The 17,410-nt window shown below is 34.7% G+C and overlaps 2 protein-coding genes across 2 annotated transcripts in view; both read left to right on the top strand.

Moving 5' to 3' along the window:
• Positions 1–12,074, top strand: part of myom3 (myomesin 3) — a 72,837-nt gene extending 60,763 nt beyond the window's left edge. The window contains exons 25-37 of the mRNA XM_084088989.1: positions 1,128–1,267; positions 1,356–1,500; positions 2,608–2,667; positions 3,236–3,303; positions 3,945–4,052; positions 5,555–5,642; positions 6,584–6,622; positions 6,775–6,880; positions 9,650–9,813; positions 9,896–9,932; positions 10,918–10,940; positions 11,022–11,077; positions 11,152–12,074. Of these exons, the coding sequence (XP_083945115.1) occupies positions 1,128–1,267; positions 1,356–1,500; positions 2,608–2,667; positions 3,236–3,303; positions 3,945–4,052; positions 5,555–5,642; positions 6,584–6,622; positions 6,775–6,880; positions 9,650–9,813; positions 9,896–9,932; positions 10,918–10,940; positions 11,022–11,077; positions 11,152–11,418 (1,301 nt within the window). The 3' untranslated portion in view covers positions 11,419–12,074. The remainder of the gene's footprint in view (positions 1–1,127; positions 1,268–1,355; positions 1,501–2,607; positions 2,668–3,235; positions 3,304–3,944; positions 4,053–5,554; positions 5,643–6,583; positions 6,623–6,774; positions 6,881–9,649; positions 9,814–9,895; positions 9,933–10,917; positions 10,941–11,021; positions 11,078–11,151) is intronic.
• A 1,230-nt stretch (positions 12,075–13,304) lies between these two features.
• fabp10a (fatty acid binding protein 10a, liver basic) lies at positions 13,305–16,890 on the top strand. The gene is made up of 4 exons (XM_084089109.1): positions 13,305–13,525; positions 14,777–14,949; positions 16,596–16,685; positions 16,791–16,890. Exons 1-4 carry the CDS (start codon positions 13,459–13,461, stop codon positions 16,839–16,841), a joined length of 381 nt encoding a protein of 126 aa, XP_083945235.1. The 5' UTR covers positions 13,305–13,458; the 3' UTR covers positions 16,842–16,890.
• Positions 16,891–17,410: the final 520 nt, after the last annotated feature.

Raw genomic sequence — 17,410 nt, forward strand, 5'->3', positions numbered from 1 at the left:
AAAATAAAAGTTCGGTATAACTTGAAGAAATTATAACAGAAATATATTACTATTGCATAGTAGAGTATACTTCAAGTAGGCCTAATAATAATAATAATAGTTTATTAAAACACACAGAAACTCAAATGTCTACAACCCACCAAAATAAAAGTTCGGTCTAACTCAAAGAAATTAAAAAGAAGTAAAAATAATAATAAAATCTATTAAAACTTTATTTTAAGGGAATATCACACAAGTTTTCATACATGTTTTAATTTAAAGAGTAGCCTAAACTTGCCAAAACAGTAACACCATTTTTTTTTTCAAAAACACCATTTCTAAAAGTAAATTTGTATTTGTGCCTATAATGTTTCTTTTTTTTATTTTTATTGTCAACTGATAAAACCTGTGCTTCAGGCTGAGTTAGATGGTGATTAACACTAAACAGTAGAAAATCAGTCCAGTCTCCCCAGCTGTAAATGGCTGTTAAAGTCTTGTGTTGCTTATAATAAATTGACATGTTGATAACACCTAATATTTCATAATGCTCTCAATTACATGTCGATGCATACTGTATGCATTAGTGATGGTCTGGGATGGGTGAGTTTGAGGGGGGGGGGGTATTACAGTATACTCACTACAAAAAAATAGACTACACCACTGACACAAACATATAGGCCCTGTTTACTCCTGGTATTAAGATGCATTTTGGTCGATTGGATCATTTTGGACGATGTGAAATACAGGTGTAAACAGGTGTTTTTCATCATCTCAGCTCGAGTTCATATGTAAATTGCGCGAGCTTATTTTGTCCATTAGATTGAAAGATCTGGAAAACCCTCTCCTCAAAGAAATCAGGACAGAAGTGGTTGAAAGTGGACAAAAGAGACGGATTAAAACACCAGGTGTAAACGGGAATGTGTCTCCATCTACTTGTGATCCGATCGACCAAAACGCATCTTAATACTGTAAACAGGGCCTTAGTTTGAGAGTGTAGGAAGACTCACAATGCTTCAGAAAGATCTATAGTGTATAGGCACCTTAAAGAGATCTTTCCATATTAAAAGTGAATGGGTGTGACGGCTTTGCGTGAACTCTTGTTTTAAATCTGTGTATGCACATAAAGCAATGTGTTCTTCCTCTGTCAGTGATCTCTCTGAGGTCTGAAGGCTGGCAGGTGGACGTGTCGGAGCAGGGAAGAGTCCGTCTGTGGCTCCGGACAGAAGATCTCAGCAGTGCTGCGGTGCTTCGGCTCATCCTCAACGACACCGAGATCTCCAGCACACCGGTAACCGCTACAGGCTCACTAGATCTGGACCTTAACAGTCTTCTGCATGTCATTTCAGTCACATTGTGTGTGTGTGTGTGTCCTGCAGGCCCGTAAGATTAACTTTGACAAGGCACAAGGTCTGCTGGAGATCCTGTTTGATCAACTCTCAAAAGAAGACGAGGGCTCGTACACCGCGCAGCTCAAAGACGGACGGGCCAAGAACCAGTTCACACTGGTGTTAGTGGATAAGAGTATGTTTGCAATGTTACTTTATAACATTAAACTACAAAGCTGTTCTGCAGGGGAAAAGGTATTTGATTAAACAAATATATTATAGAATAGAAAGCAGTGGAATTTTTTTTAAATCCCCAGAAATATGAAGCAGCACAAATGTTTTCAACACTGATAATAATTTCTTGAACGGCAAATCATCATATTAGAATGATTTCTGAAGGATCATGTGACACTGAAGACTGGAGTAATGATGCTGAAAATTCAGCTTTGATCACAGGAATAAATTACATTTTTAAAATATATTCACATAGACAACAGTTATTTTCAATTGTAGTAATATTTCACAGTATTACTGTTTTTACTGTATTTTTGTAAATTTTGAATGGTAGCCTATGTATATTTATATATTCATTTTATATACACATTTATTTTCAAAAGTTTAGAGTCTCTTCTGCTCACCAAAACTGCATTTATTTGATCAAAAACAGTAATACTGTGAAATATTAGATTTCAAAATAACTGTTTCATATTGTAATATATAATGCAAAGCTGAATTTTCAGCATCATTACTCCATCATTACTCCAGAAGTTCAAAAGAACAGCATTTGGTTGAAATATAAATGTTTTAAAACATTTTAAATGTCTTTACTGACACTTTTTGTTTTACAGTTTTAAGCATTAAAAAGGGCCAGAATGTATTTATTTGGGGCTTTTCCACCATACATATATTTCCCTTTATAATAAATGTATAAAAAGCATTATCAATCAAGATCTAGTTTGCACTTTTTCCTAAGAATTTTTTTTATTTTTTTTACAATTTGTAATTTTGTACATTTCACAATTGAGAATAACCAAGTTTTTCTGAAAGCTTTTGTAATAAAATGTTATACCATGAACTGAAAGTAGGCATCATGACCAAACCAGGTATTGTTACAGAATTTTACTTTTAAGAAAGGTACATTTCTTTTTTTTTAATGAAGTTCATTGTCATTTTTCAGTTGATGCAACAAAACTGAAAAACAGAGTCAATTTTTTTCTGAACTATCTGGCGACAGGCCGAAGGTCATACTGAATATTTCTCCAGATTTAACATTAATTCTTCTGTTTTATTGTTTGCTTGGCAGAGTTTCAGGACACACTGGCCAAATCTGTGGCCAACAGACGAAACTGGAAGAGAAAGTTGGGTGAGTCGACAAAACCGATCTAGAGATCAGTAACAGATGCACAGAGAAACCATGTCACATGATATACACAAATGTATGAACAAAGACAATTACAAGAAGCTCTCATGCAACGGATGCAGAGCTAAAACACTATACAGTAACAAATGGCTGACTTTTACAATTTAATCTACATTAAACATGTATAATGTGGACATCAGAATTGAAGTTTAAATCATTTATTGTTAACACTTTACAGCAAGGTCTCATTTGTTAATGCATTAGCTAACATAAAATAACAATAAGCAATATTTTTAAGCATATATTAAAGTTAGTTAGTTAGTAAAAATATAGTTGTTCATTGTTTGATCATGTAAGTTCACAGTGCATTAACTAATGTTAACATAAAACTGTTAAAAATGTTTTAGTAAATGTTAGTTAACATAAATCAAGGTTATTACATGCTTTAGAAGTATTTTTCATTGTTAGTTCATGTTAACTAATGGAAACTTGTTGTGTGTTACCATGTAGCGTAGTATTAATTTTTTTAAACTATGACAATCAAATGTTTCTCTCTGTTTTGTTTTCCAAGGTCCCCATTTCGAGGAGTTTTTGTCATGGACAGTAACCTCTGATTGTGAAATGATTATAAAGTGCAAGGTAATGATATTTATTCACTAATGATGACAATACACCGTAAGGGTGTAACGATACCCTCATGTTACGATTCGATACATATCACGATACTGAACACACGATACAGTATTATTGTGATACGACATATGATAAAAGGTTAAAAAAAAAAGTACTGTTGATTAAAATGCTAAATTCAGTTTACATAGTGTGTGTAAATGAATAGTCTTGGACTTGGTGCTGGAAACCCAAAGCACAGGGCAAAAGTGACACCAGAATAACAATATTCATGATTCTGAAGCTGAAAACAGAATTATTTTAGACGAATATGCTTGCACGGTCACTGACTAGATATATTTAAAATAATGTTTTACTGACATTTGGCATTATCAGGACCCACAAATATTCCCCCATTGCATTATTATACATTACATTCAACATTATATATAGTAGTTTAATGTAGTACTGACACTAAAACTCTGAAAATTAGATTTTTTTCTCACGCAGAAATTTGAATTTTGGGTGAACTATACACAATACATATTGTCACTATCCACTATCCATATTGATTAATTTTTGTATTGCGATATATTGTGACACGATATATTGTTACACCCCATCGCCATTTAAACCATATGCTAACCCCTTGTGTCTGTGTACGGCTGAAGGTCACTAACGTGAACAAAGACACGCGTCTGAAGTGGTTTAAGGATGGAGTGGAGCTTCCTCAGGCCGTGTACGAGCCCTCGGGTGTCGGCACCTTCATTGTCCCGCAGGTACCATCACATTCACCCTCCAATCCAGGAGAGCAGAGACAGGACATGCAGGATTGACACCAGAGGTGGACAGTAACAAAGTACATTTACTTGAGTACTGTACTTAAGTACACTTTTTGAGTATCTGTACTTTACTTGAGTATTATCTTTTCTGGAAACTTTTTACTTTAACTTCACTACATTTGAAAGACAAATATCATACTTTTTACTCCACTACATTTCTGTCAAGGTCCTTGAGTAGAAAGTAGTAACGTCAGTCAGGGGATGATTTTGGTTTGGAAATGAAAGTCGGGTTGACGTCAAAACCCGACATCAGATTCACGTCAGAACCCGACATTGGACAGACGTTGGATTTTGGTTGGAAATGAAAGTCGGGTTGACCTCAAAGCCAAAAAACTAAGCCAAGGGCACTATTTGAGGGAACAGCCATTTGGGTGTCCGAAACCATTGTGGACGTTATTGAGTGACTTATTCAATCTCATATTCAATCCCACTACTGGAACTGTGTTCTAGAAATAAATGTGATATTGATATGAGGGCAGGCATAGATTCAGAGGCATAAGGTACTGTAAGTATTACATTCAACAATGCAACAATAAAACAATGCATTGACATTTACTTTTTACTTTTGATACTTAAGTACTTTTAAAAACGAGTACTTCTGTACTTTTACTTAAGTAAGAAGCAGTCTTTACAACTTTTACTTGTAACAGAGTAATATTTGACCAGTAGTATCTGTACTTTCACTCAAGTAAGGAAGTTGTGTACTTTGTCCACCTCTGATTGACACCATTGCTGAGTATTTTCTCCTTAAAACTGCAGTGAACCAAAGACAGTCTCAAAAACACGCTTTGAAATCGCTGACATCACAAACTACCTTGTTACCAATCAGATCAAAGTGTGAACGTCAACGAGTGGATCTCTGAGATGCTGTGAGTGAGTGGAGGCGGGGCTCATTTGCATATTCATAGAACCACGTATTCTAAATGAGGCAAGGGTGTCGAGTTACATTCAAGATATTTTAAGGCATGAAGAATCTTTTCAAGGAAAAAACTTTTCAATATGTCATTTTGGTGATTAAATGAGTTTTAAGGGATACATTTATTGACTACAGGGGGACTTTAAGGGTTCAGTACAAGTTTAACAGGGTTTGTGGAATAATGTCAGAAAATCACTAGAATTTTACGGGTGACTTAGAATTACAGCTGCAAAATAAACTGATTTTACTGAAAACTTCATGGAGCTGCTTTGGCTATTACACAAATAATAATAAAAAAAAAAGTTGAAATAATTTTCTGTGGTGATCAATGTTCTGCCACAAATTGTGTCAATAAATCTTAACCTGTACTGAACCCGGAACATTCCTTTAACTCTGCGTCTAATTGCCTGATAGAGGAGAATTCCTTCCACCAATCTTCCTGGCACTTGCCGATTAAAGAGCTATTAGTGCGTAATTGAGCCTGGAATAAGACTGACCCGTGTTATTTGTCATAATGGCTCAGGTGACGAGGAAAGAGTTGGGTGTGTACAGGGCTGTAGTGAGCGACAGCAGAGGAGAAGACGACAGTGTCCTGGAGCTGATGGATGACGGTGAGAACAACAGCATTTTTACCGTCTGTCACTTCATTCTCACGCCATTGTGTACTAGGAAGATAGTATCATATAAATAATTTATGTAATATATATTTAGTTTGTGTGTGTGTGTGTGTGTGTGTTTACTTACTGAATTATTTTAATATATATATATACGCACACACACACATATTAAATATATATTATATTATTATATGATACTATCTTACTAGTACTCTAGAAAATGTAAAGATGTATTTCAATTATAATAAATTATATATATATATATATATATATATATATGTAAATATATATATATATATATATATATATATATATATATATATATATATATATATATAAGACATACATATATATATATATGTATGTCTTCATTAGTGTCTATATCATAAAGCTGCTATTGTATTGTAAGTGATTTATTTTTATTTAAGTGTTTATAGTGATTTTACCGTGGTTAAGGGGTTTTAGGTTTACTCCATACCTGTAGTAAAATCACTGTAATGCACGCCTATTCTAATGTAGAATAATACTTCTATGTGGAGGTGATTTGATATCAAAATGTTTAGTAAATAAAAATGTCAGTGACACTTTACAATAAGGTTCCATTTGCTAACATTAATCGACAATGAAAAAAAATGTATTCCTCTTAGTTAATTATAATTTCACCATTTACTAATACATTGTAAAAATAAAATAATTTCTGTATCTTAGTTCATATTAATTTCAACATTTACTAATACATTATTAAATTCAAAAGTTGTATATTTTATGGACCTGAGCTGACATGAACAATGAGCTCTATTTTTATCAACTAATGTTAACAAAGATAAATAAATACTGTAACAAATGTATTGCTCATTGTTAGTTAACGCATAAACTGATGCATGGGACCTTGTTTTAAAGTGACTAATATGATCTTGTGTTTTTGTTTTCCTCAGAGTTTGAGCGTCTGGTGCAGCAGCTCAACAAGCATTGTGGTAGGTTGATGATGTCATGATGTTTCAGACGCTCGTGCTCGTGTGATGTCAGAGTTAGTAATGTAATCTCGGTCCATGTGTGTGTGCGTGCGTGTGTGTGTGTGTGTGTGTGTGTGTGTGTGTGTGTGTGTGTGTGTGTGTGTGTCCCACAGCGCTCTCTGCTGGTCCAGTGAGGATCCAGTGCACTGCTCAGGGCTTCAAGCTCTACTGCTCCCTCAAATACTACCTGAGCTGCATGAAGACCAGCTGGCACTTCAAGTGAGTTTTTATACGGTGAAGGATGTTTGTGGAAGAGTTCTGCTTCAGGTTTCACATTACCAAAACTTTAAGCACTTGAAATGAAGCCAAATAACTGATCCTAGTCCGAGAAACAAGTGCGCGGCCATCTTTAGAATATTGTCTTTGAACTTCCGTTTTTTGAGCTAGCTCTGTATATTTCCATGGCATCGCTGTCGAAGAGTAAGTATCTGGTGAAGTTGATTTACTTATTGTAGAGTTCTTGTTACTTATTGTAGAGGTAGCGATCAAAATAGAGTAGGCTAAACCACCTTTTAAATGTAAATTGACATTTCAAATAAAGATGGTGTCAATTACATCGTTACACCAGTAGGTGGCGACAAGAGACTGGTAAAAAATGTATTTACCATTGAATCATTCATTCAAGAGATTTGTTAAAAAATCCCGATTTATCCAGTAATAAGTGAAGTCTTTATGAGTGAGTCATTGAATCATTAATTCAAAAAGAGAATTTTTAAATTCAGTATTTTTTGTCAGAACCTCTAGTCTAGTTAATTACAAGTTATTTTGTTTAGTTGTCTGTTCAGAATCGTGGGAGAATCGTGATCTCTATTTGAAACAACAACAAAAACTAGAACTGAAATAAAAATTCATAGAGACAAAAACAACAAAATTAAGTAAAATCAAAAAGAAAAATATAAAGATAAGATAAAAACTCATTCAAAATAGTAATAGAAAAAACTATAATCATCTCAATGATATTAATATGACACTGGCTCATATAATTTTTTATTTGAGGGATTTTACGGTCACAATCAATTACTTTTTTTCCTTTTTTAACTAATCTTTCTTTCTTTCTTTCTTTCTTCCTACCTAATCTTTCTTTCTTTCTAACTAATCTTTCTTTCGTTCTAATCTATCTATCTATCTATCTGTCTATCTGTCTATCTATCTATCTGTCTATCTGTCTATCTATCTATCTGTCTATCTGTCTATCTATCTATCTGTCTGTCTGTCTGTCTGTCTGTCTGTCTGTCTGTCTGTCTATCTATCTATCTATCTATCTATCTATCTATCTGTCTGTCTGTCTATCTATCTAACTTTAAATTTTAAACTACACTTTAAACTTCAAACTACTTTAAATTTTTATCTTTTTCAAACTCTCTGGTCCGGCTTTTCTCGAGCCAACTTAAAGTTTGTCTCGGCGAACTTTTTAATCTAGCTTAACTGGATGTACTAAAATAACAAAAACTAAAACTGAAATAAAAATTCATAAAATTATAGAGACAAAAACACAACAAAATTAAGTAAAATCAAAAAGAAAAATATAAAGATAAGATAAAAACTCATTCAAAATAGTAATAGAAAAAACTATAATCATCTCAATGATATTAATATGACACTGGCTCATATAATTTTTTATTTGAGGGATTTTACGGTCACAATCAATTACTTTTTTTCCTTTTTTAACTAATCTTTCTTTCTTTCTTTCTTTCTTCCTACCTAATCTTTCTTTCTTTCTAACTAATCTTTCTTTCGTTCTAATCTATCTATCTATCTATCTGTCTATCTGTCTATCTATCTATCTGTCTATCTGTCTATCTATCTATCTGTCTATCTGTCTATCTATCTATCTGTCTGTCTGTCTGTCTGTCTGTCTGTCTGTCTGTCTGTCTATCTATCTATCTATCTATCTATCTATCTATCTATCTGTCTGTCTGTCTATCTATCTAACTTTAAATTTTAAACTACACTTTAAACTTCAAACTACTTTAAATTTTTATCTTTTTCAAACTCTCTGGTCCGGCTTTTCTCGAGCCAACTTAAAGTTTGTCTCGGCGAACTTTGTAATCTAGCTTAACTGGATGTACTAAAATAACAAAAACTAAAACTGAAATAAAAATTCATAAAATTATAGAGACAAAAACACAACAAAATTAAGTAAAATCAAAAAGAAAAATATAAAGATAAGATAAAAACTAATTCAAAATAGTAATAGAAAAAACTATAATATCATCTCAATGATATTAATATGACACTGGCTCATATGATTTAGGGGTGCACCGGAATTTCGGCCGCCGAAAATTTTCGGCCGAAATGGCATTATCGGTTTCGGGCCGAAATAAAAAAAACAGCCGAAAACGTTTAACCGAAAATGAATGTCACCCGCCCCTCCCATCCGTGCGCAAGCGCTTAGGTTTCACTCACGGTCGAGTGCATAATATGTAGCCTTCAGTAATGCTTTTCATTGATGTTATGGCAGTCCACATTGCTGTGTGCCCTCTTTACGGTCGTCCTAATGCCTGTTTAGTTGTCCGTGGATTTGCCTATATTTGGCGTTGAAAACGGATCAACGCCAAATATAGGCAATTTACTAACGATTCAATGAACAGTTAGCCTATGTCTCAAAAATCGAACAGGATTTATTTTTCACAAAAGTGACAGCCCTATACGAGAGGACACCAAAGTTTTTTTTGCACAACTTTTAAAAAACTATTTTATTGTTAAAAATATTTTATGTTTTGTTATGTAACTGTTAATAAAATTTGATTATTATATTGTGATTTTTCATTTCAGATCCATTAAATTCAAGCAGTATATATACATTTTTAAAAGAAGCCATTTTCGGCTTCAGTTTCGGTTTTCGGCCAAGAGCATCCTAAATTTTCGGTTTCGGTTTCGGCCCAGAATTTTCATTTCGGTGCATCACTAATATGATTTTTTATTTGAGGGATTTTACGGTCACATGGCTTTTCTTCCTTTGACGGTTTGATTTTCTCCGCGTGACAGAGACAGGAGAATTGACGGTGAGGAGCGGAGCCGGCCTGGCAACAGCATGCAGAAGGTCTGGATTGAGATATTTGGCCCCAGTGAAAGCGATAAAGGGAAGTACACCCTGGAGATGTTCGACGGCCAGGAAACACACCAGCGCTCTCTGGATCTGTCTGGACAAGGTACAGCCGTACACGCACAAAACATGCGAGTCGAGCAGGATGATGAAGCCTGAAGCCTAAAACCTCTCTTTCTTCTCTGTAGCTTTTGCAGATGCTTTGCTGGAATACCAGAGGCTAAAGTAAGCGAAGATGCTTTTGAATATTCATCAGCTGAATTTAACCTTTGACCCATCGCTAAGCTCCACCCTCTTTGGTTACTGTTGCTAACTCAGACGAACTTTATAGAACATTTCGGTGAACAGTGTGATCTTTCAGTAAAATGTGACCCTGGATCACAAAACCAGTCACGAGTCGCACGGTTATATTTGTGGCAATAGCCAACTATACAGTGTATGGGTCAAAATTATCGATTTTTCTTTTATGCCAAAAATCATTAGGAAATTAAGTAAAGATCATGTTCCATGAAGATATTTTGTAAGTGTCCTACCGTAAATATATAAAACATTTATTTTTGTGCGTGAATGCAGCACAATCGCGAACATAAATGAACAACTTTAAAGGAGATTTTCTCAATGTTTCGATTTTTTTGCACCCTCAGATTCCAGATGTTCAAATAGTTGTAACTCGGCCAAATATTGTCCTATCCTAACAAACCATACGTCAATGGAAAGCTAATTTATTGAGATTTCATGTGATGTATACATCTCAATTTCAGAAAATGTACCCATGTGACTGGTTTTGTGGTCCAGGGTCACAAATGTGCTCATAAAGTGGTAAGAACTGATTGGTGGACTGAGCGGACTGATCTTATTCCTAATATATGTATGTATATTAGTAACAAGATCCAATCAGGTTTTACCAGCTATGCACATTCATTTAATGGCTTTATATTTTTTTATTCCTCTACCAAAATTGTAGGAAAAAATATAAAAAGTTGTCAGTTGTCAGTCTTTTTTTTTAAAGCAAAATATATATATATATATATATATATATTGTTTAAAATTAAATCTAACATTTTACCAGTTATTTACAAAAAAAAAATGCAAAGATTATCAAAAATACAAAATCTTTTTCTTTATATTTATTATATATATTGGAACACTAGTTGAAATCTTTAGCAAACTCATTCTCTATATAATTGTATTGTTTTGTCTTCATTCACAGACAAGTTGAGTTTGCTGAGAAAAGTAAGTATTGGTTTGTCATGATTCCAGCTGTGTTTTAGTAAAGCATTTACACACTTCATCATAACTGTCCATCTCTGACAGATCGAGCCAAAGTCACGAAGGGTCTTCCTGATGTGGTGGCCATAATGGAGAAGAAGGTACGTCTCCATCACTTCTGCGTTTCAGTGACTCTCTACTTCAGCTCACACGATCATTCTGTCTTTCTCTTCAGTCTCTTTGTCTGACGTGTTTTGCCGATGGCGACCCGGTGCCGGAAATGTTCTGGCTAAAGAACGACAGAGAAATCCTCTCCGGCGGCCAGTATAACATTGCGAACGAGAATAAATCCTCCACGCTCACTATAAACCACGTGACCATGGAGGACTCGGGCAACTATAGCATCTTTGTACGCAATAAACACGGATCGCAGACGGTTCCCGTGACCGTCAGTGTGTATAAACGAGGGGAGAAGCCTCGAGCAGATGCAGTGGAACTGTAAATCAGTAACACCAGGACAAACTCATCATTTGCATTAAAGTCAACAGTGATTTCTAAGCTGGACGCTTGCTTCTGCCACGGAATAAAAAATGAAAAAGGTAATTGCGACTCTTTATCTCACAATTCAGACTTTTTGGTGGACTGAGCGGACTGATCTTATTCCTAATATATGTATGTATATTAGTAACAAGATCCAATCAGGTTTTACCAGCTATGCACATTCATTTAATGGCTTTATATTTTTTTATTCCTCTACCAAAATTGTAGGAAAAAATATAAAAAGTTGTCAGTTGTCAGTCTTTTTTTTTAAAGCAAAAAAAAAAAAAAATATATATATATATATTGTTTAAAATTAAATCTAACATTTTACCAGTTATTTACAAAATATGAACTCAGAATTGCAAGAAAAAAGTCAGAATTGTGAGATAAAAAGAATAAACACAGAATAAACCTTTTTCTTGTTTATTCTGTGGCAAAAACAAGCTTGCCTGATTTCCATGGCATGTGTTTGTTCATTTTGGAGCGTGAATGACTGTTAATGGTGCTTCAGAAAGCAATATCAGTGTCCTAAAAGGCATTGAAGACTGAACTGATTTAATTTGTGGTTTGTTTCCTCTGATTTTATCCTGTGCCACTTACAGAATAAAGTGCAAATTAAACCTGTTTCTCTCTCTTTTTTTCCATTAACTAAATAAATCATAAGGGAATAAAAGAGGACAGCGAGCTTTGATCAGATTGACTGTGAACACACTTTCCAGCTGGATTACAATAGTGTCACCATCGATTTTTATTTATATATTTTTTTGCCTGTACATGGATGGATGGATGTTTCATCTGCTGATATTTCATAATAGAGAGATCGAGGCCTGTTTCATCTATCATTATGCAATCCTGGGGTGAACCTTCTGAACAGATAGAAAGCAAACTCCACAGTCCACAGAGTCATTCACCCCTCATGTTTAAACAGACTAGTATGTCAGCCGGTTCCTCAGATAAACTGAGAGGAGATTCTAGACTTGTTAGACTTGTTTGCTTTTATTTACTTGTATATAAAATGCTGGACTCATGCATGCAGCATGAATAAATCGTGTCTCATGTTTGCTATGTGGTGAGAGAGTGCATTTCTCTATTGAGCATATGGAGTGACCGTGTTTGAATGAGTTATTAATGTTGTATACTCATTCTGCAGAGATGCTCATTTTAAAATCATTCGTGGTGATTTCTCATTTAGTTTAGTGCAGTTCATCCATTTGGCTTCTCATTCAGCTCATTTTCAAGCCCTATCCATTGCATTGTGCTCATTTATTAAATATTTTAGTTAATCTTATATGCATTCAGCTACAGTATTAACAAGAGAGTTGTGCATTCATTGAACCTGTTGAAATCATCACCAACTTAAGATAAAACTAAATTAAAACAAGCTTGCATGACCGTGAGGAAGGATTGTTGCAACTGTGCCATTCAAAAGTTGGAAAAAGGTATTTTATGCTCACCAAGACTGCATTCATTTGATAAAAAATACAGTGAAACGGTAATATTGTGAAATATAACAATGTAAAATAACTGATTTCTATGTGAATATATTTTAAAAATGTAATGTATTCCTGTGATCAAAGCTGAATTTTCAGCATCATTACTCCAGTCTTCAGTGTCACATGATCCTTCAGAAATCATGCTCAAAAAACATTTATTATTCTCAGGACTGAAAACGGTTTATATTTTTGTAGAAACTAGGATACTTATTTTTTTCAGGATTCTTTTATGAATAGAAACGCTTTGCATAACCAGGCCCACATGCAAGTCAAGGCTCTGTAATATTCCATCAAACTAAATTGTGTTTTAAAAAAAGACTGGGTCAGTTGCAATGGTGTTAGCGAACTCTGGGTTGTTCAAACAGAAGGAAAAAATGTCAAAACGTCAATGATTAAACTCGCATGTGAATTATTATAAATACTGGACTGGAATGAACGTCCTCTTCACATTGTGTTGAGCTTCTCAAAGCGGTCTAAGGCTCTTGCCCGATCAGATCCGATCAGCAGACATGGCTTTCCAAGGAACGTGGCAGGTGTATCTTCAGGAGAACTACGAGGAGTTTCTTAGAGCTATTCGTGAGTTTTTACGTCCTATTTACCAGAGCCTATCAAATGATCAGGGTTGCATTTCCTAAAAGCATCGCATGGTGGCAGCGGTTTCCACAAGCAGCTTATAATGCACGCGATGCTGTTGGGCAATTTCCCGTTACTATATTCATAAAGTATAAAGAAGTGTAAATGCTTTTAATTTTTAACAATTTGAAATTGATGTTAAAATATACTTGGAAACAATATCCAAAAGTAAAAACTTGAAAGCAATGAACACTACAGCTGTTTAACAGCCTAGGTAGGCCTTCAAGTTTTTTTCTGTGAAATGCCTTTCTTTTCTTTTCTTTTCTTTTCTTTTCTTTTCTTTTCTTTTCTTTTCTTTTCTTTTCTTTTCTTTTCTTTTCTTTTCTCTCTCTCTCTCTCTCTCTCTCTCTCTCTCTCTCTCTCTCTCTCTCTCTCTCTCTCTCTCTCTCTCTCTCCTTTCTTTTTTTTCTCAAGTATTTATTTACCTATCCCTGACAAGTTCCCTATATTTAGCCTACTGTATGTACAATAGATTATGTTTTGTTTGTATTAAAATTCAATGACAATAAAAAAAGATGGGAAATGGGTTTTTTGGGAAACTTTGGGGAAATATTAAGTTTGTTTCTTTTTATCTTACAATTCTGACTTTATTCCTCACAATTGTGAGATATAAACTCGGAATTGTGAGTTATAAGGTCCGAATTGTGAGATAAACTCTGAATTGTTTGTGAGAAATAAAGTCTTTAAACTCAGAATTGCAAGAAATAAAATCAGAATTGCGAGATATAAACTCAGTTGTTAGAAATAAAATCGGAATTGCGAGATATAAACTCGGAATTGTAATAATAAAGTCTGTGAGATATAAACTCGGAATTGTAATAATAAAGTCTGTGAGATATAAACTCGGAATTGTAATAATAAAGTCTGTGAGATATAAACTCGGAATTGCAAGTTATAAAGTCAGAATTGCTAGATATAAACTTGGAATTGCAAGAAATAAAGCCGGAATTGCAAGATATAGGATAAACAGACTTTTTTCTCGCAAATTCTGACTTTTTCCCTCAAAGTTGCGAGTTATGAAGTATACATTTTTAAGATATAAACTCACAATTGCAAGAAAAAAGTCTTTTTTTTTTTTTTTCGTGTCGAAAACAAGCTTCCATAGAAACCATATGGGATGGAATGGTAATTTGTAATATCATTCGTCTTTGTCGTGATTGGTCACTCACTATCTGTGTGTTTCTGTTCCTTCAGCTCTGCCAGAAGATATTATTAAACTGGCCAAGGATGTTAAACCAGTGACAGAAATCCAACAAAATGGCAACGACTTCACCATCACATCCAAGACCCCCGGGAAAACCGTCACCAACTCCTTCACCATCGGCAAGGAATCTGAAATCACCACCATGGACGGCAGGAAGCTCAAGGTGGAATATGTATAATTTATGCCTTTGTAAGATGTCAAAGTTCGAACTGTTCAGTATGAGTTGATATAGTGCAGGAGCTCAGTTTCACAAGAGATCAAGGTCTTCTCTTAATTCTCAACTGAAAAAAAGTACAAAGATTAACCTGTACCAGTGAATCATTTAGGCTAATTAGACCAGGGATATGGTGGTCGATTATGATTTCACTTTTTTAACTTTAGTTAGTGTGTAATGTTGCTGTTTGAGCATAAACAACATCTGCAAAGTTACAACACTCAAAGTTCAAAGCAAAGGGAGATATGTGCTTTTTTAAAAATCACATTTTAAGGACTACAACAAACGGCTGGTAGGAACTACAATACATTCCTCCCGGGTTAGTGACATCACAAACCCTAAAATTTACATAAACCCCGCCCCCTGACCACGATTTATAGATTATCAAGACAGAATATGCTAATCAATGACTAGAAGATAACTACACATAAGCTACATAAATTCATCAACTAACCATTCAGAAATGTCCTGTTGCGTCTACATGTTGTCACTTCTTCTTGAGTCTCTCCATCATTGTCTGACTCCGGTTTGAACATAAAAGGCTAAAAGTTGTTGACATTTTCAGTGCATGTCTGTGTGAGTGCAAGCTGTTGAAGCTCCGCCCTCTGTGCCGGGAGCAGCAGCTCATTTGCATTTAAAGGAACAGACACAAAACGGTGCGTTTTTGCTCACCCTCAAAAAATTTCAATTTCAACATGCTATATAAAAATATCTGTGGGGTATTTTGAGCTAAAACTTCACATACACACTCTGGGGACATCAAAGACTTATTTTACATCTTGTGAAAAGGGCATTATACCACCCCTTTAAAGGTAGGATTGGTGATTTTCGGAGTGTCAAGCAATAGCAAGCTAGCTTTAAAGCCACGCCTCCTTCAAAACACATGAACGCGCACAGCAGGGAGCAAACAAAAATGTCACGGGAGACTGCGTTAAACTACCTCATGTCTCAAAGCACATAACATCACAATAATAATGAACATAAACAACTTGTACCACCTGACTGCTTCAGATTCATTTCAGCGTTGATAGTGTTGCCAATGAAATGCATCCGAGTCACGCTCCGAGTATAATGTCACGGGTTTCCATCTCTTACAAATTACAGTATACAGTGTGAACGCGGCATAAGCTCATTGTTTGGGTTCAGGAGGAACTGTAAACGGTGACTCCTGTTTCGGTTGTGGTGCTCGGAGACTGACGTCTGTCTAACTCTGCAAAGCATGAAACGCGCTGATGACGTGATGTCTGTGATGGAAATACACATGTTGACAGACAGGTAGGACATCGTATCATTGCATTGGGACTGAATGCAATGATAGGACGAACATTTTATGGTCCTACGCCTTAGACAGACAGTATAAATACATTTAAACCGCTTAATTTAGTGATTGCTATCAAGATGTGAAGAGACTTTCATCCAGCATAATAAAACATGACTCTGGAACAAATCACCTACCTTGCCTTTAAGTAAATCAATTTTAATTTCCGGTTGACTTTAAGTTTGTGTATTTGTACTAATTTTTCTCTGACCTCTTAATAAAAAGCTCTTTATCCATGAAGTGGACTCTTATATTCTGGTGTGTTTCTTTCTTCCAGTGCACTGTCAAACTGGAGGGAGGGAAGCTGGTCTGTCACACGGATCGATTCTCTCACATCCAGGAGATCAAGGGAGGAGAGATGGTTGAGGTTTGTACTGGAGATCTATATGCATATTGCTCATTAGAACTGTCTACATCTGTAAAATATGAACATTTGTAATATTTCTGTTTTCTCTGGGTAATTATTTTCCAGACCATGACAATAGGAGGAACCACCATGGTCAGGAAGAGCAAAAAGATCTGAAGAGTTTGATAATCACTTGCTATTTAAATAAAGCTTTGATTTATCATAATAGTGTGAGTTTGTCGTGTTTTGGAATTGCATCATTCACAAAAACATTTTTAATAACACTAACAGACAGTTCCAGGAATGGGAATTTTTTTACTCTGTTGAATGTGGATTTATTTCTGAAAATCAGTTTTTGTAGAAACAAACATTTAAGTCTTGATCAAATATAAAATTATATTCATTTCCACTGATATTTTATACAGAAATAGAGGAGACAATTCATTGAACACACATTGGCATTATGTCCTATGGTTTAAGCTAAGTTTAAACAATGTAACAATTATACAATTCAAAATTATTAATGAAACAGTAAAAATTTAAACGATTACAGAAATAGTAAACCGTTTGGCCAGCTTATAAAGTGTGTTAATAAAGTTTATATGAAATTAACATATAAACACGTGACAGCCTGCCCCAATCTGACATTTAATTGAAATGTTGTTATCCTGAAAAACTTCAAATTTAAAATACAAAAGAAAAAGAAAAAATGTAACACTTTACAATAAGGTTTGATTAGTTAACAT

The sequence above is a fragment of the Abramis brama genome, assembly GCF_963993115.1.
Source record: "Abramis brama genome assembly, chromosome: 17".
NCBI classification, from domain to species: Eukaryota; Metazoa; Chordata; class Actinopteri; order Cypriniformes; family Leuciscidae; genus Abramis; species Abramis brama.

Excerpts from the sequence above, each read along its gene's own strand:
- fabp10a (XM_084089109.1), top strand. The coding sequence starts at position 13,459 with ATGGCTTTCCAAGGAACGTGGCAGGTGTATCTTCAGGAGAACTACGAG. Across the intron at positions 13,526-14,776 it reads GGAGTTTCTTAGAGCTATTC|CTCTGCCAGAAGATATTATT; the intron begins GTGAGTTTTTAC and ends CTGTTCCTTCAG. Across the intron at positions 16,686-16,790 it reads AGGGAGGAGAGATGGTTGAG|ACCATGACAATAGGAGGAAC; the intron begins GTTTGTACTGGA and ends ATTATTTTCCAG.